Source organism: Epinephelus lanceolatus, chromosome 10 (genome assembly GCF_041903045.1).
Source record: "Epinephelus lanceolatus isolate andai-2023 chromosome 10, ASM4190304v1, whole genome shotgun sequence".
Classification (NCBI taxonomy): Eukaryota; Metazoa; Chordata; class Actinopteri; order Perciformes; family Serranidae; genus Epinephelus; species Epinephelus lanceolatus.
In genome coordinates, this window is record NC_135743.1 from 6029973 (window position 1) to 6057412 (window position 27440).

Consider the following 27440-nt stretch of genomic DNA (forward strand, 5'->3'; position numbering starts at 1 on the left):
GTTGAGATCATGGAGAGTGTTTGGTCAGACTGTAGATACAGGTACAGGTCTGTAGAGAACCTGCAGGGTCTCACCTTGTCTTTGAGGAGTCCTCTGGGTCCAATGACTCGATCAAAGATGTGTTGTCCCACGTGAGCATCAACGGCCGACAGCGGGTCGTCCAGCAGGTAGACATCTGACTTCCTGTACACTGCTCGAGCCAGACTCACCCTCTGCCTCTGACCTCCAGACAGGTTCAGACCCTGCAGTCAGTAAATGCATCACCAGTAAACAAAAAGTAAACACTACACATTCAAACAGGAGACAATTAACAGTCAGCGCAACAGTGTGTTGGCAGTGTCTGTACCTTCTCCCCGATCTCTGTGCTGTCTCCAGCAGGCAGGATGTCCAGGTCCGGCAGCAAGGCGCAGGCCTCCAGCACACGATGGTACCAGCTCTCCTTCCTCTCTCCACCAAACAGAATGTTGTCCTTCAGAGAGGCGTTCTGGATCCAGGCCTGCTGGGGGACGTAGGCCACCAAACCCTGCAACACCACAGTCAAAATAACTTTTACTGCCCCTGAGAGAGGATTCCACTATAAAACATACAGATTCAGCAGATAAATCTTCATAAAACAGCAGAAACGTTCATCACTTTTAACGAGGAGATTTTGTTTGACTGTCAACAATATGTTCCAGCTGCTTCTGAATTACAAAGCATATCGTTCCCTGTGTCTACACAGCCAAGCTCGCATTACGTCACCCACCAGCGAGAGCATTTATTGGTCTGCTGCGGCGCAGTGCATTGTGGTAGTTGTAGGATTTCTACCTACAGCCCTTTCTCTGTGCTTTCTCTGGTCATATAGCAACAATTTCAGAGGTTTTTGCCTCTTCCACTTCATACACAGCCTACTTATGTAATAAAGCCTTTTTTTCCATCAGTGAAATTCTTCATTAAAGGCTTTTTTGTTGTGTGGACATATACATGCTTATTAATGTTTCTCTCCCTGGCTCCACCCCTTTGCACAACATCACACACATTACAAAAAACCCATGGAGTTTCTGAGATAGTTTTATAAAAGTAAAGCTTCACAGTTTAAAAATTAATAATTCAAAGAGTATTAATTAAAAATGAGAAATAAATTATGCATCAAAGACAACAAGAAGTGGGGATCTTTGTTCACCTGATGAATAGCAGTCGGTCATGTCAGGCGAGCACTTCAGTTAGTAAGTAGCCTGTCTTTGCAGCCCTTCAATGTCTTTAAGTTTAGGATTACTTGCTATAGTCACCTTGATGGAGACGAAGCCGCTCCTCCTCTCCATCTCTCCCAACATGGCCGACAGCAGAGATGACTTCCCTGAGCCAACATGGCCGACCACAGCCACCAGGGAGCCCGTCTTCACCTTCATGTTGATCCTCTGCAGACATGGCGGCCCGTCATCGGTCCAGGAGAAGGATCCTCCCTCGATCACCACACCGTGTCCGTCTGAGCACACAACATGGTTCCACTCTTTTCCACATGGTTCTATGTATTTCACATGGTAAATCACATATTCCTACATGGCTCCACCAGTCTGCTGTGGTATTACTGTCCTGTGTAGATCATTAGAACGGCTTTTTTATAGATTGATAAATAAAATAAACTGTAAGGGGCGAACAATAAAACAAGCACAAATAAAGCATAAAGTCCTCATAAGATAAGATAAACCATTACTGATGCTGAGAGGGGAAATTAACGACTAACCTTCATTTGAATTCTTTCAGGTTCTCAAAGACATTAAAACTTGTCATTAAACCTTCAAGACTTGTTTCATAGTCCCCATTAGTCTGAAGATAGGCTTCAGTTTCAGTGCTGGACACAAAGGTGAAGCTGATCAGGTGTAGGTGTGTGTGTGTGTGTGTGTGTGTGTGTGTGTGTGTGTGTGTGATGTCATACCTGTGCTGTAGGGAAGTCTCTCCACATTACCAGGCTTCAGTTCATCTTGGCACAGGAAGTTTCCCAGACGTCTCAGTGAGATGATGGCCTGATCACATTTTTTAAAAAGTCACATGAAACACAAATCAGTCACCTGACATTTTACCAAACAGAAAAGTAACAACCTCACACAGGCAACCAGTCAAATATGTGAAAAACCGAAACAATGTCATTCACTAATTAGCACAATCATAATATTCTCCCAAATATCCTACTATTAAATGGAGAAACCTCTGTCCCTCCGTCCGTCTGTCATCATCCGTTTTCCTCCTCGCTGCTTTGACTTATTTCTCTGAACCTGCACAAAGGCTTTCATCCTGGTCATGTGCAGACAGCCACAATGCCGTTTTTGCATTTTTCCCACATTCACCACTGTTTATATTCACGTTTTTTTCCACTACCCATTCATACTGTGAGCATCATTAGCAGCGTGAGCTGTGCATGTGCGCTGGGACCACAGTTTGGCTGGGACATGCAATTTCAAGCACCAACACTTGCTGAAGACTAAGGTAATTATTTTACTGAACGAACGCGCGTCTATGTCTGTGTGCGCGAGCCAGCCGTTACGTATTTTCACTTTACTGACATTAGCCTACAAACATTACAGACTAAACATTGCGCTGTGCACTTTGCACTGTTTGTTTCATTCTTTTTCCGTGTTGCGTGTGTATGTGTGTACCTGTGTGCCCACGCGTGCCTCCGTGCCGTCAGCCAAAACCATGCTCCATGTATTTTGCCATAAAGCATGTTTCTAAATACAGTGTGCATTGTTTGTCTTACATTAATATTTATTACACAGTGCATTTACAGTGCTCTGATTTTGCATCTCCTCTAATATACTGTTTTTGATTTCTTATTCCTCTATACATAACACATCCCCGGGTATGGACTAGTTTCTATAAATGATCAAAAAATATTAAGTAAGCTAAAATATTTAAGTACTATCTTATAGGGTTCAAAAGCACACTGAGACGATGGAACAAACACTGAAGTGTAACACTGTTATTTTTAGACATATTAGAAACTCACTCACTGTGGAGGTATTGTTGGAATAAATCTTTAAAAACCTTGACTCCATTGACAGAGACACCCAGAGAACAGAGGTTTCTGATTGGCTGTGACTTGCCTGCATGGTGGTGCTCATGGCGAAGGGAAGCTGACTCAGAGGAGTTTTCAGGATGTTGATGAGAGCAACAGAGACAAAGATTTTCTGAGCATCCAGAACGTTTCGCTCGTCAATCAGCACGTACACGGCAAACACTGAGAGGGCGATCTGATCAGAGAGGACAAGAGGACAAAAACTATTTAAAAAAATTATAATATCAAATGTCACACAGACAATTTTTGATGAGTTCATCAGAGAGAAAAGACAGAATGAATCAATCAACTGTGACAGTTTATGTTTCTAACAATGATTCACGGCAGTTTAAATTTGGACCGACAAAAAACATGTTGATAAAAACATGTGAAACCAGTTCCAAATAATAGGAAACCTCAAACGAATATCTGGTTACCAGCTGTTGGTAACCATGGCAACACTTTACTCTGTAATATCAGAAATTGCCATTTTGTTGTCGTGAACCTGAAATACATTTTTATGTGTCAATATTTATTCACACATTATACAGAGACAGAATGAAGCCTTATCATTTATTAGAGGATGTCTAATTACTGTGGAGTCATAGGAGTGTCATAAAAAAGAAAAATATCTGTAAAAGAACAAGAAAAATAAATGTAGAAATACAAAGAGGAATAAATAACATATTAAATGAGTAAATAAATAAATAAATGAATAAATGTGGATATATACTGTATGTATATATATATTATATATATATACACACACATACAGTACATACAAGAGAGAGAAATAAATAAAAAATAAATAAATGAATTAATTAAAATGTGGAAATATAGAGAGAAATAATACAGAATATACAGAGAAGGCAAAAGGGAAAAGGAATAGGAAAAAGAATAAACAAAAATAGAGGGATAAAAATAAATAAATAAAAACAGAAAAAATTACGTCATATATATACATATATACCAAAATATTACTGTATTTTTAACAAATATATACATAAATATATACATACATAAATCACCAAATAAATGTGACAATAAATGAAAATTATTCTTTTATTTTGTCTTTTTATTACCACATTAATTTACTCTTTTGTTTAACTCTCTTTATATTACAACATGTTCTACTATTTATTTATTCTTTTATTTACTCCTCCACATTTATTTTTTAATTCATTTAAAAAAAATTTTTTTTCCATGCACTCCTATGACTTGTGTGTGATGGTTCAGATGAACTGAAGTGATCAATAGCTGAACCTGAAGCATCTTATTGGTCTGTCAAACTCTCATGAGGTGCTCCAGTGGAGCTGCACAGAGACCAGCAGGACGCACTGGTTATACTGGGCAGCTTCCAGGTGTGAATGTGTGAAGTGTGTCAATGTGATGAGAGCCTGGCTGAAAGTGAAACGTCTCTGAATAAATGAACATAAGATAACAGAGAACGATGTTCACATAAAACATGACTAAGAGGGGTTCAAGCCCCGCCTTTTTCACTAGTCTGAGTCAGACCGAGGTTAAACTGACCAGTCAGACATGAGACTCACCAGAAACGAGGAGGAGTTGAAGGAAGCCAGAGAGACGGAGTAGAGGATCTGAGATTTCTTCAGGGCCTGGAGTTCTCCATCTCTTAGGGCGCCAACACGTCGCAGGAAAGCTTCTTCCCAGGCGTAAAACTTCAGGATCTTCACACCACTCAAGATTTCATTCATCAGCTTGATCCGGTCATCCATGAACTTCATCTGAGCCTCCTGAGAAACACAGGCAGCAGATTGTGGAACACAATTGATCCACCTGTAGGTGGAGCATCTGATTAAAGACAATGACACAGTTCTCTCACCTGTAGCTTGCTTCTTATTTTAGCGATGAATCCATTCAGAGGAAAGATCAGAACAACAGCAGTGATGCCAGCCAGAGCAGATGGGCCGAGGAGCTGTTAATCAATCACAGAAGCTGTTTATCAATCAATCAGGACAGACTGGCTACAAAGAGGTTGTGTGACGGCATGGTTGTTTCCTGTGAGGAGCACTTGAATGTGGTATTTCATATGATAAACTGGCAGACAGAGCTGAGCTCCATCTTTGTTCGGGCAGAGACCTTATTCCCACAAAATGTTAAATTATGATCAATAAAATCCACATTGTGAGTATCACAGGCAGAAGACATAGCAGACAGCCAGCAGTTCATACTAAGCAGCCTGCTGAAACGCCCACTCCACGGCCAAATGTGGGACTTGGTCCTGAGATGTGGATTTTGGCTTTGAATGACTCGGTAATGTTAAACAAGTGGACAAAATCACATTTTAAATGTCTGGACTGCTACTTGAGAACGTCATTCATGCTAACATTCATTATAAAGCCATCTATCTCTGAATGGGATTTTATCATGTCTCTGGCAGGGTTATATTCATTTATTTGTGGCGGCCTGCCTCATTATCAGCCTTGATTTTCTATTTTTGGAACTGGACTGTAATTCGGAGCGCTGTTGGAATATACATACTAGGATTGGGCGGTATCACGGTACACCAGGGTATTCTGAAATCCACACTGTATGATTTTTCAATACCGTAAAAAATAAAGACGATCTTTCTACTAACTTCTTACTGGAGAGTCTGTAATGAAGATGTTTTTTATAGATGTTATGTTAGTGCACATCACTCGCCACCAGAAGTCAGTGTGGTGCAGAGGCAGTGGTGGTGATAAATGTAACAGGACTGACTGTAAACACCAGGCACAGTGAATGTAAGACTGTTTGTTAATTCATATAGAAATAAAATGCTCTGTTCCTTATAACAGTACTGTCATTTAACTTTTGTTCATTGTTTTTCCAAACTACTGTAGAAGACACCGGTCGCGCTCTCATGGAAGCTGTGCATCTAGCTCTGATTGATCCGACCACAAACTGATGGACTAATCAGTTCCTCCACACGCGACTCAAACACAACCACCTGCTGCCGAGGAAAACAAAACTCATGCGTTTGCAGACCTTAAAGAACCTCCAAATTCAGAAAGGGGACACAGAATGATCACACAGGGACACACGCACACACACAAAGTTTGCTGATCCGCCACCACCTCCCCATCCCCTACTATTATCTGGTCTCCAAAAATAAGTGTTGTTAGAAGTTGGTAACTTTGGGGAGAGGTGGCCTCAGCACTACCTGGTGAGTCATCGCTGGTCAGAAGTCACAATAAACACAACAGAAACATAGGCATGATGTTTTCATGTCAAGGTGTTTTTTTGTACCTGCCACAGGAAGTAGAAGCAGAGTGCGATCTCGATGGGAGTGATCCAAATACTGTTGAAATAAACCACAAAGTCCATCAGCTTCTGAGTGTCGGCTGAAATCAGATTAATGATTTCTCCTGAAGTACACTGCCGCCGAGCTGCACTGCTGATCAGCAGACACTGAGGATTCAAACACAGAAAACTTTATTGACTTTACTGCTGATCTCAGAGACTAGATGAGCACAGTGAGTCTGAAATGCTTAAGCAGAACTCCAGTGAGCACATCAGTGTGTTTCCAGGTGTTGAGGAGTTTCACTGCACGTTTTAAAGAAGTAAAATGGGTTTAGTGTCTCCAGAGGGAGCTGTGTGACGACTGATAAATATCCTCATGAGAAGTCACTTGAGTCAGCGTCATTTGAGGATGAAAAGTAAAAAATCTGGAGGTGTGGAGTCAGAAAGAACTGACCTCAGCAGACCTCTGCAGCCCACTGCTCATCTTTGCTACAGGCTAAATGCTGAAAGGATACATCAGCTGCTGCAGCCTAACAAGACACAATCTGGTAACATAGGCACCAGCTGTCTTTGTCTCTCTGTCACCTTCCTGTACACGAGTCCCATGACGGCCGTCTTCACTCTCATTCCAACGGTGAAGCAGTGAAACATGTACTGATGATGGAGGAGAGACTGCAGGCAGGACAGCAGGAAGAGCAGCGAGGCGAACAGGAATCCTTTCCACGTCGCAGCATCTTTATCCCGCATGAAGCCCAGCAGCAAACTGACAACAACAACAAATAAATACAATCAACAAACTGTGAACTATAAACAACAACATCAGTGTTAACAAGCTCAGACAGTTTAAGAGTCGTAGCTTGACACGTCTAGCTAGAGGGTCTTCAGTTTGTGGAATTCAAATCATCCACCAGTATCAAGTCTGGTATAACATAACATATAACATATTTGTGATCTCTCTGACCCACCTGAGCACCTGCGGCACAGCAAACATGAAGGCGTCATGCAGGAGGAGACACAGTGTCCCACACAGGAAGTACAGCCCCAAGCTACGCCACAGAGCGTGCAGGAGGAAGAAGCTGTAGCCACGCCCCTTCCTGTTCTTCTTCAGCAGCTGTGTTTTTTCTGTTGGCGTGGCAGAACCACCGGGCCAGGACCTGGACCATGATCGCCAGGAACAGGAACGGGACCGGGACAGGGAGCCAGCAGGCTCCTCACTGCAGAACATCAAAACAACAGGTGCCTCAAACTGATACATCATTATCCTGCATGAAGCTCAGCAGCAAGCTGACGGGCCTCTGTAGGTGCACGACCAAGCAATGCAACAACTATCAGAGCCTTCATGCTCAACTCAAAAGGGGAGATTATGTCATTTTCTGGTGCACGATGCTCATGCTGGGAACACTACTGAGAGCATGAAGCACACATAAGGGTTGTGAGGGGCTGCAGCCAATCCCAGCTGACACTGGCGGGTAGAGGCGGGTAACATCTGGACAGGTAGTCAGTAATCACAGGGCTGAGACAACCAACCACCCTCACACTTAACGATTTATATGTGATCATGTTTCGGGGAAGAGGAGTCCATGTTTTCTGAAGTCCTTCACTTCCTTTGACTTCTTCTTACTCTTTCACATTAAAAGCCTTTAAGTGAGTCAGGGGGCTTTTATTTTGAAAAAATACACAGGAAGTCTTGAGTTTTAGCAGCAGACCAGTTAGAGTAAAGGAATCAGGCTCATCCAGGGTTTCTACAGCTTAGGGCAGGTTGGATTTAACACTTCACAAGACTTTATTTAAAGACACTCAAATTAAATTTAAGACCAATTTTACAATAACCAAAATTTAAGGTAAAAACAATATACACCTTATCTTCTCTCCTCTCTCTCTCTCTCTCAGATTCTGATAAGTTGGTTCTACTTCATTTGCTAACATTCATATCCTGTTACTACATGTCACTAACTTGGCTTCTTCTCCGGAGCCTTTGTGCTCCACTGTCTCTCAGGTTAACTCGTATCAAAGCGGTGCCTGGATAGCGTGACGTGTGTGGTTGTGCTGCTGCCGTGGTCCTGCCAGATGCCTCCTGCTGCTGCCATCATTAGTCATTAGTCATACTTCTACTGTTATTATACACATATGATTATTGTCACATATGTATACTGTCAGATATTAATACTTACAACATATGCCACAACAATTACTATTATTATTATAATATTATTACTTAAATTAATGTTGTAAGCTATAATCGTTACCGTCTGTCCTGTCTCTGTCTCTGTCTGTCTCTCTCTTTCTGTCTCATTGTGTCATACGGATTACTGTTAATTTATCATGCTGATCTGTTCTGTACGACATCTATTGCACATCTGTCCGTCCTGGAAGAGGGAGAAAGAATTTCCCCCGTTAAAGGGTTTTTGGGGAGTTTTTCCTTATCCGCTGTGAGGGTCCAAAGGACAGAGGGATGTCGTATGCTGTAAAGCCTCTGATGCTTTAGAAATTAAATTGAATTACTTAAGGTTAGGGACAATTTTGCCCAAATGTTTACTATGACATAAAACATGACTTTTATGGTCAAGTTAAAAAGTTAGATAATCCACTTAAAATGCTGGAAAAACTTTCTAGAGAGGAACACATGGAAAACAATTATTTTTATAATTTATATTTTTTTATATTATGTTATCATTAAAGTGTCCATTTGGTTTAGTTTAAAAAAAAGCTTGTTCATTTGTCATTTGATTGGATGTGGTAAATCAGTGTGAGTGCTGTTGGTTCCTCTATCCTGATCTACATGACATTGATGTGAGAGACATTAGGTAAAATGTTTAAACAATAGATTTTGCCTGATTTTTTTTTTGGTTTGTTTTTTTCAGATTTTACAATACAGCACCTAAAAACCCCACTGCTTTCCATGTGTTAGCATTTTTAACACTTTTGAAAGATTGACTTAAGACATTTTAATACCAAATAATGCCTTATTTTTAGTTTAGCGAATTCAATGAATTTTTAAAACTTTTTAAAGATGCACTGGTACCCTGCTCAGCAGTGTGATGTCACTGTGACCACATACGTTTCTTTGTTTCTTCATTTATGTTTAGTTTAATTCACTCATCTCTGCGTTTCATGTGTTGACATTCAGATTAAATTAATTAATATTAATCAAAATATTAAATGGAAAAATTCATACTGCAGCTGTTTGCACTTCTGAGTCCAGAACTTTTCCAAGTCTGTCATGATCCGGATCGATGAGTCCTGGTCCCGCAGAGACCACAGGTCTGCAGCCTGCAGGGGGTGCCGGTAACCCTGAAACACCAAACTGACAGGAAGACAAAACACAATTTTCATTAGTAATGATGTCACCATTTTTAATATTATGATCAGTAGTTGTAGGGGTGGTAGTAATCTTATTTTTCTAACCTAATCAAATTCAAAATAATCAACCCCAGAGTGATTTTAACACCATCGATCACCTCATAAACCCTGTTACATCCGTAGATACCATCTCACTGCTTCTAAATGCGATGAATGTACAGATAACTTCAAAGACAGCCAACATCAGGTCTAAAATCTGTCAACTACACGTTACCATAACAGCTGAATAAACATCCACATGTGAAGCCCTGCTGGACAAATTCAGTCTGGTTGAAGCTGAAATGATCCGAAAAGTGGTAACAACACTAAAATCCTCTGCATATATCCTTGACCCAGTCCCAACCTCTGTTTTAAAAAATGTTTTTAATTCTGTGTCTGAGAAGGTCCTGACCATTTTTAATCACTTGATGCAACTGATGCTCACTCTTTAAAGCCAGACTCTAATACTACAGCTTTTTAGCATAAATGCATGTGTCTGGGAAGTACTGAGCATACGACTGGATAATTGAGACTTGGGTCATTCACCACAAGTTATGTGAGAGTTTGTAAACTGATGTTTTGATATAGTTTTGATGTCGTTAAACATGGTCCTCAAACAATCAGTAATTCAATGTGTTCATCATTTTCCGTGGAGGAATGCAACAGAAAAAAAAGTTTTCTTCACGAATTCAAGGCAACACGGCATCTCTAATTAACAAACAGTTTTGTGGATGAATTATTCCTTCAAATATTTCGCTGTGATCTAAGTTGTCTAAATGACAACTACAAACTAATGTTATATTAAACAGACTGTAACACAAACACATAATGATCATAATCATTGTTTTTGGCACGCTGTTGCTTTTTTGTGAGTTTTGGTGATTTGAGTGTTTGGGCTGTGATGTTCGTACCTGCTGAACCAGAAGAAGAAAAACTTGGAGAGAAACGAGGCATCTTCTTCTGGACACTGATTCTGATGAGAGAAAATTAATCTTCTTTAGTGACTGACACTCATATTCAACAGTTTGATTTAACAGTTTGATAAAGACAAACCACAGGTCACTTAAAAAGGTTTGATAATGACCACTGTTATGGCCCGAGCCGTTTCTGCAGTGTACTTTGTGTATTGTCAGTAACCAGTTTTTGATGTGAAGTGTTGTGCCTCAACTCCTGGCTCTCATCACCCTCCAAACTTTTTATTACATGTGTGGAGATCGGTCATATTGAGCAACTTTGCTTTAATTTGTAGATGAGGGTTACCTGGTAACTTCAGCCTTTGTTACTAGTAAATGCTCATGTGTATACTGTGTACATAAATCAGACATTGTATAATCATCTTGATGTAGGGGTGTATGATACTTGGATGTAGGTGTGTGAGGTACCTGGACGTAGGTGTGTTTGTAAGAGAGTGGTCGGCAGTCGGAGAAGCAACTAAGGACGAGCTCGATGAGTTGGAGGGAAAAACAGATGAAGAAAGCCACGAAACGAGCAGCGTCTGATGAAAAACCCTGGAACAGCAGAGGGCAGAGGCCAGAGTAGAGGACAATTATTTCTGGCAAGTAATATCTGTACCATGCAGTATTAAAATGGACAACCTACTTTATACATTTATATAGTTTCACTTAATGCAGTTAAAGCCACTATAGTGCTGTATAATTCTCCTGATCCTTGTGCTGATATGTGGACATATGGAAAATGTAATGCTACATTATTGTAAACTTGCAATTACATAACAGTTCGTCTCAAGCAATGTTGTGGAGTAACCCAAAAGTAATGTAATGGATTCCTGTGTTACAGAGGCTATAGAGGGCTGACTTTTAAAGCTTAGAGTGGTGAAATCAGTATCATATTAAACTAGAAGATCCAAAGAATCCAGTGGTACCAACCATGTTATGCTGGCTTCTAAAGAAGGGGTTGAAATAACGCTCCAAAGTTTTTCCAGTTAAATTTTGGCAAGGGAAAACCAAGCATGGCCATTTTCACAGAGGTCCCTTGACCTCTGATTTCAGAATGAAATTGGGTTCTGTGGGTACCCACAAATCTCACCTTTACAGACGTGCCCACTTTATGCTAGTCCCATGCACTCTTGGGCACAAACTATGTACTTTTTTTGCATGCACTGTAAATGTGTTATTTTTGCCTATTGTATTTGAATATTTCTGCATACTGGCATTCCTAAAAAGATTTGGAACTGCATCAATTGGGTCTGACTGGAAAGCTGAGACTCTTGCAGATTGAATAAGCCCAGTTTTATTCATGTGCGATAGTGTTAGCCACCATAGTGGTCATTTCATTGCAGATAGATAGACATCACTGTATAAAACAACCTATAGTGACCTCTAAGGTAATCACAACCTCATGAATCTGTACAACCACAAACTAGAGACCTCAGGCACTCAGCAATGTGTGGCTTTCGAGGATAGACTGAAAATTAGGAGATTTCTAAGCAGTACCCAGAGCAGAATGGCTCGCCATCCAATCACTGAAAATGCAGTTCTTACAAATATCTCCAAATATCAAGTTTTTGTTTCAAAATAACGGTCAATAACGGTACAGATTCTACTGTGGTGTTCCTCAAGGTGTTGGTGTCTTCGTGTGGTATTGTGGAAGGATTCTGCCCATTTTTTAAATTCTCAAGTGGTAAATCATGCTTAAATTTAGCACCCAAACTGTGTAACAAATGGTATAAACCTAAAAATTCCTGCAACAGCTTATAAGACATAAATGAGTATGGGTGTGCCATCAAATACTTCGACCAGAACACTCTAAGCCCTTATAAACTCTTACCTTTTAAAATCTGAACAGGTGCCTAAGACAAACACTGTTTATTGCAGTTTTATAACTAGAAAAACAGCAGCAGTACTGAGCTGGATCTCAAATTAATCTTTAGGTTCTGAGCTTTCAGATGATGTATACCACTTCTATATGGCACATACTGTTTACGTGCTGTCTCCCCCCAAAAATGGGTCTATGTGGGTCTCAGAGGATTAAGTAAAGTAATGCATTAGTTTTTTTTAAAGTAACGAGTACTGTGTTATACATTACTTTATAGAGTAACGCCCAGTGACCTCATCACTGACTGTTCGCCTCAGTTTCGCTAAAACAGCATAATTTGTGAACAGGAAGCGCGCGCCATACTGTTTCCGGTGGCTGAAAAAACCGAGTTAAAACAGTAAAACTAAGCAGCGCTGATCAAATATTCACACAATTTTGATACCGCGTTGCCTAATTCTCGCAGAAGTGTTTTCAGAAACATATTTAGCTTACCGTTTAGCTGTAACTGAGAAACCGTTCATTCCTTAACGGCGCCGGCCGCCATTTTGTTTCGTTCTAAACGCCCAAGCTTGCATTACGTCACCAGCCAGCGGTGCTGTGCATTCTGGTAGTTGTAGGTTTTCTACCTCTTGAGCAAACGCGGATGACACACATAGAGTGTATTATTCTCTGGTCATGTAGCACCAGTTATTCTGCTGCAGACAGCCTGGCTCGATTAAAGGACGGCACTTCCAGCAGTAAATACTTATTTAAATTGAATCATATAAGACAAGATGAATTTTAGATGTTTAGTGACCAGATTAAAAAAAAAACCACACTTTAGTTTCCTGCTTTTTGTTTCTTAGAATGTAGTTTCTATATTTCAGCTTTTGTTTTCCGAAGTTTTGATTATATTTTAAAAATGTGATGACATTTTCTAAACTAACATAAAACTAATTCCACTTCACACTGATAATGGTCATTTACTTTAATTACTTTAAACATAATTTTTTCCCCCATAGAACTACATACATTCAATAGGCCCATTTTTTCCTCAGAAACTTAAATAGCTCAGCAGGTATGTATCGACTGTTCAAGCTCAGTGAAGTCTGTACAGAAATAATCATCTGTCGCTTCCAGGTAACCGATGTTATTGGCAGCTACATTTGAACTGCTTTCGAAGAAATAATTTAAACATGTACGCACACACACACACACACACACACACACTTCACACATCCAGAGGAGAGTAAATTTAGAGCTGTGAAATACTGCAACTGAAAGAGAAGAACTGAGAGAAGATAGTCATAGAAGAGGAGAAACAAACAGACATGACCTGTCACTTACACCCAACATCAACATTAGATATGTATCTGGATTAAGAGGGTGGAAATGTTGAAATTTTTAGATTTAGTCTTAGGCTGAATCCAAATGCCTCGAATTAACCACACTTCTCCTACTAAATGTTACTTGAATTGAGTGGGCCAGAAATACTATATTCAACCACATCATGATACAGAAAATATATTTAAGTATAGGCTGTAGAGGGAATGAAAATGTACTTTATAATTGCAGCCTATCAGACTCTGTATTGAAATAGCCTGTTATATAGAGATGTATTATTAGCCTACATATTTGTTTAGTCACAAAAAGGTTAAACATGGGATTTATATTTTGTTATCTGCAGGATGAGAGGAGTAGGCACGCTTCTTCAACCTTTATGACATACACCGATCCAAGTGTAAAATACGCCATACAGTAAATACACCACACTACGTACAACTGAAGTTTGTAAGAGCTCAGTCCGCAAGTCCAGAGGGTGGACATTTGAATTCAGCCTTAGTCTTTAGATGAAAATACTTATTAGTCTTAGTCACATTTTAGTTCAACATTCATAGTTTTAGTCCAGCTTTAGTCAGTGAAGAGTCATTACATTTTACGTGTATCACTGTTCTCCTCTCCTCTTATTTTGAATGTTTGATAACTCATGTCTAACATTTTAGTCCAATCTCTTCAATGAAAACAAAATATGCATTTTGTCATAGTTTTTAGTATCAAAGATCTATTTTTAGGTTGTCAACATCTCGTCTTTGTCTTGGAAAAAGGGTCATTAACAAACAATCTTCAATATAGTTCTTGTTAAAAAAATTAACACTGCCACCACCATATATCCTGGGCAGCTTGGAACACATAATCCCTCTCAGTGTGTTCTGGTCTACCCCGGGTGTCCTCCTCTACAGGCTGTCCATGACGAGATGTTGAACCACCTCACCTGACTCCTTTCAACATAAAGGAGCAGTGGTTCTCCTCTTGTTGTGTCCTGGATATCTGAGCTCCTCTTCTAGTCTCTATGGGCAGAGTCCAGATAACGTGCCAAGAAAACACATGTCGGCTGTTGGTATCCACCTCGTTCTTACAGTCACCATCAACATTCCAACACAAGACTCTTCATTTATCCACCTGTTGAACTCATGTTCTATCTGACCCTCACTGGTCTTTGGGAGAAAACCTACCAGCTCTTGTTCCTTCCACACCAGAGGGGTGATGTTCTGCACCAGATTCGGATCCTCGCACGCAAGCTTCCATTCCTTCCACCCAGCTCTGTGTCAACCACACCAGAAAGGTAAAAACACCAGCTCCCGGTCCTTCTGCACCAGAGAGGTGACGTTCCACACCAGCTTCGGTTCCTTCTGCACCAGAGAGGTGACGTTCCAGACCAACTCTGGTTCCTTCCCCACATGAGAGGTAACATTCCACACCAGCTCCGATTCCTTCCGCACCAGAGAGGTGACGTTCCACACCGGCTCCAATTCCTTCCGCGCCAGAGAGGTGACGTTCCACACCAGCTCCAGTTCCTTATGCACCAGAGAGGTGACGTTCCAGACCAACTCTGGTTCCTTCCCCACATGAGAGGTATCATTCCACACCAGCTCTGGTTCCTTCCGCACCAGAGAGGTGACGTTCCACACCAGCTCCGGTTCCTTCCGCACCCAAGAGGTGATGTTCCCCACGTTCAGATCTGGTTCCTTCCCCATGAGAGAAGAGACGTTCCACAACAGTGCCCATTCCTTAAACCCCAGCTCTGTTTTCTTCCCCACGTTCCACACCAGCTCCGGTTCTGCCCGCACCGCAGAGGTGATGTTCGACACCAAATCCAGATCCTCACTCACCAGCTCTTGTACCTCACACACCAGTTCCGGTTCCATCCCCATGAGAGAAGAGACGTTCAATACCAGCTCCTGTTCCTTTCACTCCAGCTCTGTTTCCTTCCACACCAGCTCCGGTTCCTTCCGCACCAGAGGTGACGTTCCACACCAGATCAGGTTCCTTCCCCATGAGAGAAGAGACGTCCACACCAGTGCCCATACCTTCCACCCCAGCTCTGTTTCCTTCCACACCAGAGAAATGACGTACCACATTAGATCTGGTTCCTTTCACAAGCTGCAGTTCCTTCCACACCAGAGAGGTGACATTCCTTACCACATCTGTAACCTGCTGCACTGATTCAACATGAAACAGAGAGTATGTTAAAATAATAAATTACTGATACCTGATCAATTATCTGCTCGACATCAACCTTCAGACGAACGAGCGAACAAAGAACCAGAAGAGTCCAGAATAGGAAGAGGGGGACAGACGAACGACTGCCCTTCATCCTCTCTACTTGGATTATAACAACAGCAAGAACCTGAGGAAGAGAAGAAGGAGGAAGAAGGAGAACAAAGAAAGGAGCAAGAGAGAAGGCGAAGAAGTTTCACTGAGCAAAGTAAGCAGCAGATGAGAAACTATTTTGATTTGATTGTTTCCAGGTGACCATCCCAAGCAACCATTGGTGGATCTCTTCAGTACCAGAGTGAGGCTCCGGATCAGTGGACCCATCAGGATCAACATGTGGTTCTGAAGCTCATTCTTCTTCACCAGGAAATAAAACATCTCCAGAAGACCGAAGGAAGCCAAACTGAGACCCAGGAGCTGCAACAGAGTCCACAGAGAACAGGGTTAGACCAGAGAGACAAGGGTTTGACCAGAGATCAGAGGAACTAGAGTTTAACCAGAGAAAACAGGATTAGAGACTGGAGTAAGACCAGAGAGACCAGAGTTAGACTACAGACCAGAGGAACCAGAGCTAAACCAGGGAGAACAGAGTTAGACCAGAGTTTGACCAAAGAGACCAGAGAGACCAGGGTAAGATCAACAGGACCAGGGTTAGACCTGAGAGAACAGGATTAGATCAGTGGGACCACAGTTAGACCAGAGGTAACAGGGTTAAACCTGAGAGATGAGGGTTAGATCAGCAGGACCAGGGTTGACCAGAGACAACAAGGTTAGACTAAAGAGAACAAGATTAAACCAGAGAACAGAGTTAGAGAGCAGAGTTGGACCAGAGACCAGAGATAGGCCAGAGAAAGCAGGATTAGACCAGGGAGAACAGGGTTAGATCAGCAGGACCAGGGTTAGACCAAAGACCAGAGAGAGCAGGGCTAGACCAGAGAGACCTGCGAGTCCTGAACCCCGACCTGGTTAAGCATCAGGTTTGTTTTCATACCATCTTGCTGCAGCAGAGTTTGGACAGCGGGATGACGCCTCTGTGGGGGCGGAGCTGCAGGTACAACAGGTAAAACGGAGAACAGGTCCAAAGGTAAATACAGGGGAACCACACCAGTACAGTGTGCTGGAAACACTGGGTCAGGTCTGGTCGGGGGGTATACCAGGTCAGGTTCCAGTCCTGAAACCAGAAAACACCATCAGAGTTAGACTAATCTGAAAAGACAAACACATGAATGACATGTAAACAGGTCGACAGGTTTAAAGGGGACCTGTTATGCTTTTCCATATTTTGTATCTTATACAATGTTGAGACTCATTTAAACTCCCTTTATGTATGAAAATAGATCCGTTCTTTCCACACGATTTGAACGTCACTGCTCTCAAACTTCCATGTGTCCTTTATGTTTCCATAAAGTACAGCCAATAGATGGCACTAGAGGGCAGATTGAAAAGTTTCATAAAACAAAAACGAGGCAATGATGGAGGAGGTCGTATAATTGTACCTTTAAACAGAGGCAGCATTGTAAATGGCGGTGGTCCATGCAGCCATTAAATACATCTGTGAACTCTTTTCACTATATTCCTGATTTGTTCCATTTCGCCATTTCTAAAAATGCCTTCATTGCCTCCTGTGGTTGTATCTTGAGGCTACACCGCTTCCAAGATCTCTGGTGCTCCTGCTTTGTTTCATCCATACAGGTAAGCTTTCACAAAACATGCACAAATATGGACAAAATAAACGCAGAGTATGAACAGAAGGCTCCATCCATGCCCATATACGCATCTTATCTTACTATATAATGACGAAAAATCTGTCTGTAGGTGTGACTGTTCCACGTTTTTCTCCTCACTGACTTGGTCGATCCATGTGAAATTTGGCACAGTGGTAGAGGGTCATGGGAGGATGCCAATGAAGCAATATTACATCAATTGGCCAAAGGGGGGCGCTATAGCAACCGATTGAAATTGCAAACTTTGAATGGGCATATCTCATGCCCAGTATGTCGTAGAGACATGAAACTTTGCACAGAGATGCCTCTCCTCATGAGGAACACATTTGCCTCAAGAACCCATAACTTCTGCTTATATAGATTTTCCACCATTTTGAAGTTTTTGAAAAACACTTCAAATGGATCTCTTCCTAGGAAGTTTGAGCGATCTGCATGAAACTGGGTGAACATAATCTAGGGACCAATATCTAAAGTTCCCTCTTGGCAAAAGTTGGAAAACTTACTAAAACTGAGCTTCTATAAGGCAATGAATATTGCGGAGGGCGTGGCTCATCACATAAAGGTGTATAACATCTCAAGGGTTTCACCCATCACCACGCAACTTTGTAGGCATATGACCACACATAATCTGAGGGGACCCCTCCATTATTGACCCCATCAAACAAAATGGGGGCGCTAGAGAGCTCATTTCTTATCTAGGCCTAACCACCATATTTTTATTAAACTTGGTAGATATGTATAACAGGACGCCTCAAGGTGACTGGAGAAATTTAACTCTAATTGGCAACTGGGTGGCGCTATAACAACAGAAAAATGGCTAAAATGTGACCGATCGCTGTGGCTCCCCCTGTGGACCAATGTTGTTGTTTTTTTCCTCTAATTTTTGGTATGAGTCATGGTATGGTATGCTGTACTCAATCGGTATGGACTAGTCTAACATCAAGCACTGATGAGTCCTTACAATGTTGGATGTCATTTAAAGGGGCCGCAGTTTCAAATAATTAAGTAAACACATGTAGAAGTAATCGCTTTGAGCAAAAACCTCAGGTTTCCCATTCTCAACACTCTGTTTCCAACAGTTTTTAAAAAAATTCTGGCTACAGTATGATGTCACAGTGCACCAGACTTCTGGGCTTTTTCGGGAGGGGGGCTTAAAGAGACAGGTGCTAAAACGTCAGAGGCGACTTAGTCAGAGGGTGAATACAGGTGTTAAAGCACACACAGTATGATGACAGTAATTTGTTTTTTTAACGTTGAAGTATGTAAAATATGTTTTAATAGGAACCTTAAATACAAGTATGAACCTGAAAATAGGTCCACTTTAAACAAACCGTGTCTCTTTTAAATAAATGAAAAACAAGAATGTGAATTTAACATTTGACTCAGTGATTCACTGATTTAAATCTGTTTATTTAATCAGACGGATTAGATTTATAATTATTATTCATTAAGTGTCTGTTTAATGTGAAACTCACCCAGAGAGGATCCAGACCGCTCACACTGCACAGATCCTCCATCTAAACAACTCTTCATCTACTGTCTTCTTACTCTTCTTCTTGTTCTTGTTTTTGTTCTTTCTTCTGCGGTAAACTTGTTGTGTCGTTGGAGTTTCTGAAGAATTCTGCTGGTGCTTTAAGTTTCAGTCCGATACAAACGCTGTGGTGAGAACACTCTGTCTCTCTGTGTGTCTTTGTCATATAAACTCTGTCTCTCCCTCTCTCCTTGTAGAGGTATACAGCAGGGTTGTCCCATGTGAGGAATGCTTCATGCTATTTAAATAGAGCCACTGTTACATAAAATATACTCTCGTATAGATGGCGTGTTTTAATCTGATTGCAACACAAAGTATGTTTTATCAGCTGATGGTGGTGATCGTGATATTAAAAAAAAAACAGGAGGAAATTTCGTTAATTAGAAAAAAATAAGTCACTGATTTTGGAAATATTTCACCACCAAAAGTTAGATGGGAAAAAAGTGAGGCTTTGGCAGGTGGATGTTGGTGTTTTGGTTCACCCAGGTTAAAAGACATGGTTTGAAATATCTTAATATTTCTGTGGGAGATGAAGAGGCAGTGAAGGAAAACTGGGAAGGAGTGTTAGAGATGGTTAACAGAGAATTAACTGAATGTAAATAGCTTGAGGCCGAACATTTGTCATAAATAACTTGTTTTCTGTGACTCTGAGGCAGAAACCAGCATGTGTGGAGCAACCTACAGGTTTGCTACAGGAAGTACGATCTGTTGTTGTTGATTTTTTGGGGGGAATAAACTTCTATGTACTTTTTCTGCCTCGTGTTACCTCTCTCTCAGTGACAGCTGAACCGTAGTTGGGAACACACTGGCTTATTCACATTCATTTTAGCTTAGTGTGACAATGCATGTAACAGGCAGAACATCAACAACCATCACACCCAGGGTACCTTGCACATCATATGGAAAGTCCATGTCTAAATGTCAACATGTGACGAGGTCGTAGTGAGAATGTGTTGTCAACTTTGGCACAAATGTCCACTTGGACTCAAGAATGAGCTGATCAGAATTTTGTGGTAGAAGGTTTAAGTTCAAGGCTGTGACCTCAAAACACATGATTCTGACCATAACTCAAGAATTAATAGGGTAATTGTGACTAAATTACACACAATTTCTAACAGGATAAAATGATGAGGTGATGACATTTAATATCCAAAAGGTCAAAGGTCAACATCATAGCATTCTGCAAAAACACTTCTCTAGCCATTACTCAACGTCATAACTTATTTCAGTATCTGATATTTGGTCTGATATTGGATTGATGACTCTAATCTTGGGCGTCCACCTTGAAACTGTGCTGATGTTTTAGATCAGGGGTGTCAAACATACGACCCAGTGGGCCAGAACCGGCCGGCCAAAGGGTCCAATCTGGCCCACTGGATGACCTAGCACACCTAATAGTGATGCACTTGTGAAGGCTAAGAGGTGCCAGGTTTCAGGCGCTAGTTAAACATTGAGTTGCTACGTTATGATCGGCTTCCAGGGGCAAAGGGTCAGTTATCAACAAATGCATTACTGACGGATATTTTACCCTGTTACACATAAAGCTGCAGTACGTATACGTATGTATGTATTTTTGGAATCTTACAAAAGTAGCGCCAGATTAAATTAAATAAATAGGAATACATAAAAAGTTGCTAATCCCTGATCTTCTTGATACTCAAAATGAGCCTTCTTTCATCTTTCAAGATCAAAGGCAAGTCTTCAGTCTGTAAATCATCAATAAACAACAGCACCTGCCATGATAAGATGTGCACATAAATATCTCTGTGTGGTCCACATCAAATCATATTCATCAACACAACAGAAACAGCAGCTCCTCGTCTTCTTCTGGATTCATTCTGAAAGTCAAGGTATGTGTTTGTAGTTGAATAATGATGCTTTTAAATGCACAGTTTGGAGGTTATTTAATTTTGTCTGCTCACTGTGCACTGACAGCTAAACTACACACAGGTAGTTTATGATTTTCCACCAGTTATTCTTCTTATAACAGTTAATTTATTTTGATGCAGTTTGGATATCTAACTTCTAGATCAAAGATTGTTGTAGGTCTGGGATAAATTTCATATGGTAATAATGATGACAGTGTTTATTCCTTCAGTGTAATTCTGTCATTGACTCTGTTGTCTGTCTCAACCAGAACAATGAAACACAGCTCAGTTCTGTTTTTGCTGCTCCTTCTGGGGACGTGCTCGGCTCACACCTATCGTGAGTATGACCTGGCTCTATCTGTGATATCTATAAAATATTAAAGTCCCCTTCCACTTCAAAATATGTCCTGCTTATTGTATCTCACTTGGATGTTTGAGCTTCACTGTGCAGTGTGATGTATGTGCAGTGTTTGACACCGAGGGCTGTTTTCACATTCATCTGCCGAAGAAGAAAAAAATCTCAGCTTGTAAGACGTGCATGTTTGAGGTGATTTTGTGACATCATTTTTTATGAAAAACCCTTTTGATTCTTTTGATCAGTGGAACCTTATGGACTAAAGGAATATGAGTAACTTACGGGGTAACTGAGGAATGGACACATATTCTGACTGTATGACAGCTTCAGAGGAGTCACCACTTGTTTTTTCTTCATGCCCGTAAATCTGAATGACTTGCGGTTTTCTCTGGTGCGCATGGTTTCAGAAAAATGAACTGATCCACGGTAACAATGTGTAGCATCTTCATATTAACAAAAGTTTAAACATTTTTATTTGTATATGCCATCTGAACAGCTAACTAATGTTGTCTTAAATGGGAGGTCAACAATCTGGTTTTATTCATCCAAAGAACTTCTGTAAAAATGAACTGCTTGGCAACCAGACCAGGCCTCTAATTGAGATAGGCATTTATTTGTCAAAATGTATAGCTACACCCGGCTGGTAAAAGAGACTGGGTGTTTAATTGGAACTAGGTTTTTAAGTAGAGTTTTGCGAATTAATGGTAACAGTCTCAATTTAAACATGTCCTTAAAGTAATAAGACAGTCACAGTTCTTCTTCAAAACTACCTGGTTTAGTTAGGAAACACCACATGGTCTGGCATTAAATATGTATTTTTGTCAGTAACGTAACATGACTAATGTGAAGTCACATGTGTTGCATAAGACATGCTACATATGTGCTAGCATAGCATAGTACACATACTAGCATACCAGGCTGCCTGTCTCCTGGGTTAAAGTCCACTGTTTGTTTGACCCATTCACCAGCCCTTCCGCCCACTTGTAGAGGCTTTGTCAATATTTGTACGACATTATACAGACTTAGTCGCTTTTATGCTACACCACGTCACTTCCTTCTCTGCTCCTGTAATAATTACTATGGCCACTAGAGGGCGCCACCTTAAAATAAATGTAAGGGTTCATTAAAGCTTAATGTGAGATATGGAGAAGGAGACAGACAGAGCCTTTGGTCCCTACTCTGCGTTCATTTTGTCTGTATTTGTGAACATTTTCTGAAAGCTTAGGGGTACAGTTGAAGCACAGTATTATCACCAGAGATTGTGGAGGCAGTGTAGCGTAGTTCAAGCTAGATATGACCGTAGGAAACGATGAACAAATTTGAATAATGGTGTAATGGAACAAATATTTAATACATAACAATATATGGTAATATGGCATTTTTTGTGTATTTCAACTTTCTCATTCACAGAAAATGTGGCCTTGCGTGGAAAAGCGACCCAGTCAGACCGGGTTACCTTACATGGAGCTGCCTACAATGCTATTGATGGAAACCGTGAATCTGACTTCGGGGCTGGATCATGCACCCACACCAAGGAACAGGCCAGCCCCTGGTGGAGAGTGGACCTGCTGGAGTCCTACATCGTCACCTCCATTGTTGTCACCAACAGAGGAGACTGCTGTGCAGAGAGGCTCGACGGGGCAGAGATTCACATCGGGAACTCTCTACAAGACAACGGTGCTGCAAACCCAGTGTGAGTGGACATAATGACTTCTTAAACACGTGGTTTGCCTCAGGAAACTTTAGCCATTCAGGCTGCTTTCAGACCTAGAGTCGTCTCCTTTGGTCTGAATCAGGGACTTCTTTTGTCACTAAGTTGTATAATTGCCTAGAGTTGGTTCGTGTTCTCACGGCAGCATTTACAAGCGGACCAGATCAAATGCCTTGTGTGAGAAAGCAGCTCTTGATTGGTCAGAATTTCCACGTGGGAAAAATCCAGGAAGTAAAGCAAACGTTGAAGAAGAGTACACTTGCAAGATAAATGTGACACTTTCTAATGTCACAATGGAGGGACAACTACGCAGGTTGATTTTAGCGCTGCTCATCATGGACTATATTGCTGTCATTGTTCATTTTGAGGTTAAGTGTTGGTATTATTTTATTAATTCTTACTGCTATATACCTTTTAATGAGCCTACTGCAGTTATAAACATATTCATGTACTGCTCTCTCACTGTCTTTCAGGGCTGGTGTAATTCCTCATATCCCAGCAGGCAGGTCTTTAAAAATGACCTTTACCAGACTTGTGGAGGGACGTTATGTGACTGTGGTTCTACCTGGTTTAAGAAGGGTCCTTACACTCTGTGAAGTGGAAGTCTACGGATACCGCGCCCCAACTGGTGAGAGCTAGATATGTGGGTGAAGCCACACAAGATGTGATTTTCTATGTGATGCACCAGACCAGACTTTGCACTGCATTTATTTGAGTGAAGAAAACAGGCAAAAAAACATGCACGTTGTTACTTTGTTTTGAAAAAAATGAATGAAAAGTTAAAATTTTCACATTTGTCTTCCATACTATGGAGACTTACATAAAACAAAGTTCACGCATTTCCTACTGCTAGCTGCTGGTGCATCCTTCACGTTTTTCAGTGCTGATCAAAATAAACAACAGGCATCTTGACAACTTTCCATGACCTCTCATTCTTTTACTTCAGTTTCTTCTTAAGAAAACAGTTGTGAAATTCAGTCTCAACACATTCACATATTGGGACCTCTTTGTTCTGCAGAGAGCATCAAACAAAACTAAATATCAGTGCTGATGTTTGTAAATGTGTTCTGTCTGCAGGAGAGAATCTGGCGATCTACGGAAAAGCCACACAGTCGTCAGTGTATCCGCATGGGATTGCGTATAATGCCATAGATGGGAATCGTGCCACCTATTGGAGCCAGGGTTCTTGTACTTACACGAACCAAGACTTCAACCCCTGGTGGCGAGTTGACCTGGGCAAAACCCACAAAGTGTTTTCTGTTAACATCACCAACTACAGAGATTCTAACTTACAACTTGTTGGAGCTGAGATCAGAGTTGGAGATTCTCTTGCAGACAACGGCAACAGCAATCCCAGGTAGTTTAATGTGAATTCATTAAAATACTACAACGACTAAAAGTTTGTGATTAATGGATATCTATCATTGGGTTGTTAATGCCTATTATAACTGAGCAGTAACTTATTCACTAAAATACTACCTTTAAAACTCAAAATGAGTACTTATTTAACTGATCACTCAACGAGTTTACAAAGTTTTTTCTCTCTTTCTGCTAGGTGTGCTGTGATCTCAAGAATCCCTCCAGCTTTCACTGAAGGCTTCCAGTGCAACGGGATGGACGGTCGCTACGTTAACATCGTCATTCCTGGAAGAGCCGAGTTCTTGAGCCTGTGTGAGGTGGAGGTGTACGGCTCCAGACTGGATTAGGTCTGAGGAGGTTTAAAAATTCTAACAGTGACATTACATTACATTGCAGATGTTCAGCTGATGAGCATCAGCCACTCCGGGATTGTAGCAATTAACTCTGATTTAGCCAACTCCTGTAAATCCTGCACAACTTAATAATTAGTCCATTCATTTTCTGTGAACTTCTGCTCAGCACCCCTGAAGCTTACCCTGAGCTGAACCCTTTCCTGCAGCACAGGAGGAAAATGTTAACATATTTCATAGTCAGGATACTCATTATTTCAAACGCACGACAAAATTTACCAGACGACTTAAGATCACTGGGCACAAACTGTATTAAGTAACTGTTAGAGCTTTGTGACTTTACAAACTATAAAGTGTCACAACCCCTGCTGAGCTGTTGTTGGCACACCAGGCTTTCCCTCACCTGACGGTGAAGGTGCAGGGCACATGGTGGTCTCACTCCCATCAGATGCTAACACTACAGCAGTGTCTGCCTCATCTGTAGTGTTAGTTCATCCTTGTTACTGGTGTTCAAGCATCGATGTGTGTTTAATACAGTGTTCATCCTGTAGTCTGTGTTTCATGATGACATTCCTCCACCACCTGTAGTGTGGAAAAAAGGAGCACCTTCCTGTTGCTGTTGTAGACCAATCTTGCGTTTCAAGGGTTGTTTGAATTCCCATTATATTCCCATCTCGGTGAACAGCTCTCTGGCTGTGTTGAACTCTCGGTGCTGCCTCATCGTTTCCACTGAAAAATCCTTGACAGTCTCTCTATTTTGAAATTTACAGAAGAGAAAAAGAACCTCTCTGTGTTGGTTTGGTTTCAGTGGTGCCGGAGACTGATCCAGGCTGAGCTCCAACCACTTTGGCAACATGTCATGAACAAAATCCAGCAGTAGTCAAGTACACTCTGCACCTTTTCGTGATACTAAAACACACGCAAACTCCTCCTCCTGCTACAATTCTCCAAATTATCGATCTTCGTCTCCAAGTATGCTAGTTGTTTGCAGTCAAAGCCACTGAGGGATCATGACACACTGCCTTCCCCTAAATAAAATAAAAAGCCAGTTTTAAAAATAAAAAGTATTGTATTGGTATCGATATTGGTGATTCTGGCCCTGAATTATCGTCAGCCTGGTCTTATTCAGTAGTGGTTGAATACTGCGGCTTTGTCAGTGATTTGGTGTCAAGCCACCTTTCACAGCACTATAATACGCTGCCCAGTGGCGTCAGTTTGTAACGCAGCCAAACACAACCTTTCATGGTGCTATGGTATGATGCTGGTCGGTCAGACGGCAGCTATAGTGGCGGTATGATATGTCACTGGACAGCATCAGCTTGAAATGCTGCCAGTAACAACGTAATACAAGGAGCTGAAAAGTCCCTATAAGGCAGATAGGAGTGGTGGTGGATGGATCCAACAAACCCCGGGCTGTAATCTGGGAGATCAGTGTTTCCTTCCTGTATGAATGCAGAACCAAACCATGATGTTTTTTTCTAAACTTAAACATGTGCTTTTGGTGACATCCTGGCGTTGGTAGGGTTGTACCGGAGCGTCAGCAGCAGATGCAGGAGGATATCTGGCATGTGACATGTAGACGTGAACATCCACTGACAAAGCAGTGATATGTGACGACTAGAGATGAGAATGTGTTGGTATCACCCACCCCAACAGAATGTGTTCCTGCAGCTATGGTACATCTCATTTCATTGTAGAGCTGCATGAGACTACTGCTGCAGGAGTGTGAGCTCCACACCTAGGACAGAGTCACAGTGACAGGGCTAACTGTTAGCTAACGGCTAATGTTACCACACAGGTTTAACAACAGAGTCAAGCTGTTTATGTGTCAGTGTGAGTTTTTCGGTCTTTTTAATGGCTCGGTGTTGAATGTTTGCCGCTGCTGCTGTGTTAGCTGACACTAACCGGGCAGAGAGAGCAGAAGGAGAGCGGCTCACATAGACGGTCCTTCAGCGCCGCCTCAAACAGATAACTGTAATCTGACTGGCCAAATGTTATGAATACTGACTAACAGGTTAACGTTTGTCTATTCTACATTTCATGCGTATTTAAATTCTCATTTGTAAAAAATGTGGCATTGTGTAAAAAAGCGCACCATCAGACCATAAAGGGGACATGTTGCTAATTCAGCTGATACATTGCGATCAATCATTTTTCATATAGTTATATTCATCCATGTCAGTCGTCATCAGTGTGTACAGAGAACAAACATGTTCAGCACTTCAGTTATATTTCAAACTATTATAGACCTTTTCTCTCCTCCTCTGTCTCATGTGGATTCACTCATTGTTTGTTTGCCTTTTCAACATCAACATAATTAACCTAACTCTAATGTTCCCTACTCTGCATTGTCTATGTAGCTGCTTATGTTTTGCTGTTTTGCCTCTGATAATTGTTTCTGTTTTTATTTTGTATTGTGATGTGTTTTTATTGCATAGTGTCAGGCCAGTTCTAACTGTAACACACAATGTTATTTTTAATTCCTGTCCTGTGTAAATAAAATAAAACTGAAAATGAAAACAAAATGCATTTTGGAAACAAGTCCTTTGGTTTGATGAAGTTAGAATAGAACTTTGAGCTATGTTTGGAGAAAAAAGGGTGCAGATTTTCATAAAGAGGA

General features: G+C 41.2%; 2 protein-coding genes across 3 annotated transcripts in view; one reads left to right on the forward strand and one right to left on the reverse strand.

The window, feature by feature from the left end:
* The window catches only part of LOC117265948 (multidrug resistance-associated protein 1-like), a 32977-nt gene extending 13658 nt beyond the window's left edge, over nucleotides 1–19319 (reverse strand). For both annotated transcript variants that reach the window (XM_033640788.2, XM_078171372.1), the window contains exons 1-17: nucleotides 19122–19319; nucleotides 16914–17093; nucleotides 16217–16339; nucleotides 15918–16055; nucleotides 10996–11121; nucleotides 10525–10586; nucleotides 9450–9578; nucleotides 7240–7488; nucleotides 6860–7037; nucleotides 6281–6442; nucleotides 4875–4967; nucleotides 4582–4785; nucleotides 3081–3227; nucleotides 1916–2003; nucleotides 1269–1465; nucleotides 347–523; nucleotides 75–242 (exon numbers count right to left, since the gene is read on the reverse strand). In XM_033640788.2, coding sequence (XP_033496679.2) covers nucleotides 75–242; nucleotides 347–523; nucleotides 1269–1465; nucleotides 1916–2003; nucleotides 3081–3227; nucleotides 4582–4785; nucleotides 4875–4967; nucleotides 6281–6442; nucleotides 6860–7037; nucleotides 7240–7488; nucleotides 9450–9578; nucleotides 10525–10586; nucleotides 10996–11121; nucleotides 15918–16055; nucleotides 16217–16339; nucleotides 16914–17093; nucleotides 19122–19163 — 2463 coding nt within the window. In that variant the 5' untranslated portion in view covers nucleotides 19164–19319. The remainder of the gene's footprint in view (nucleotides 1–74; nucleotides 243–346; nucleotides 524–1268; nucleotides 1466–1915; nucleotides 2004–3080; nucleotides 3228–4581; nucleotides 4786–4874; nucleotides 4968–6280; nucleotides 6443–6859; nucleotides 7038–7239; nucleotides 7489–9449; nucleotides 9579–10524; nucleotides 10587–10995; nucleotides 11122–15917; nucleotides 16056–16216; nucleotides 16340–16913; nucleotides 17094–19121) is intronic.
* Nucleotides 19320–20889: 1570 nt separating this feature from the next.
* Nucleotides 20890–27345, forward strand: LOC117266011 (fucolectin-1-like). Its single transcript, XM_033640926.2, has 6 exons — nucleotides 20890–21027; nucleotides 21315–21382; nucleotides 22811–23093; nucleotides 23585–23739; nucleotides 24189–24468; nucleotides 24667–27345. Exons 2-6 carry the CDS (start codon nucleotides 21319–21321, stop codon nucleotides 24815–24817), a joined length of 933 nt encoding a protein of 310 aa, XP_033496817.1. The 5' UTR covers nucleotides 20890–21027; nucleotides 21315–21318; the 3' UTR covers nucleotides 24818–27345.
* The last annotated feature ends 95 nt before the right edge of the window (nucleotides 27346–27440 follow it).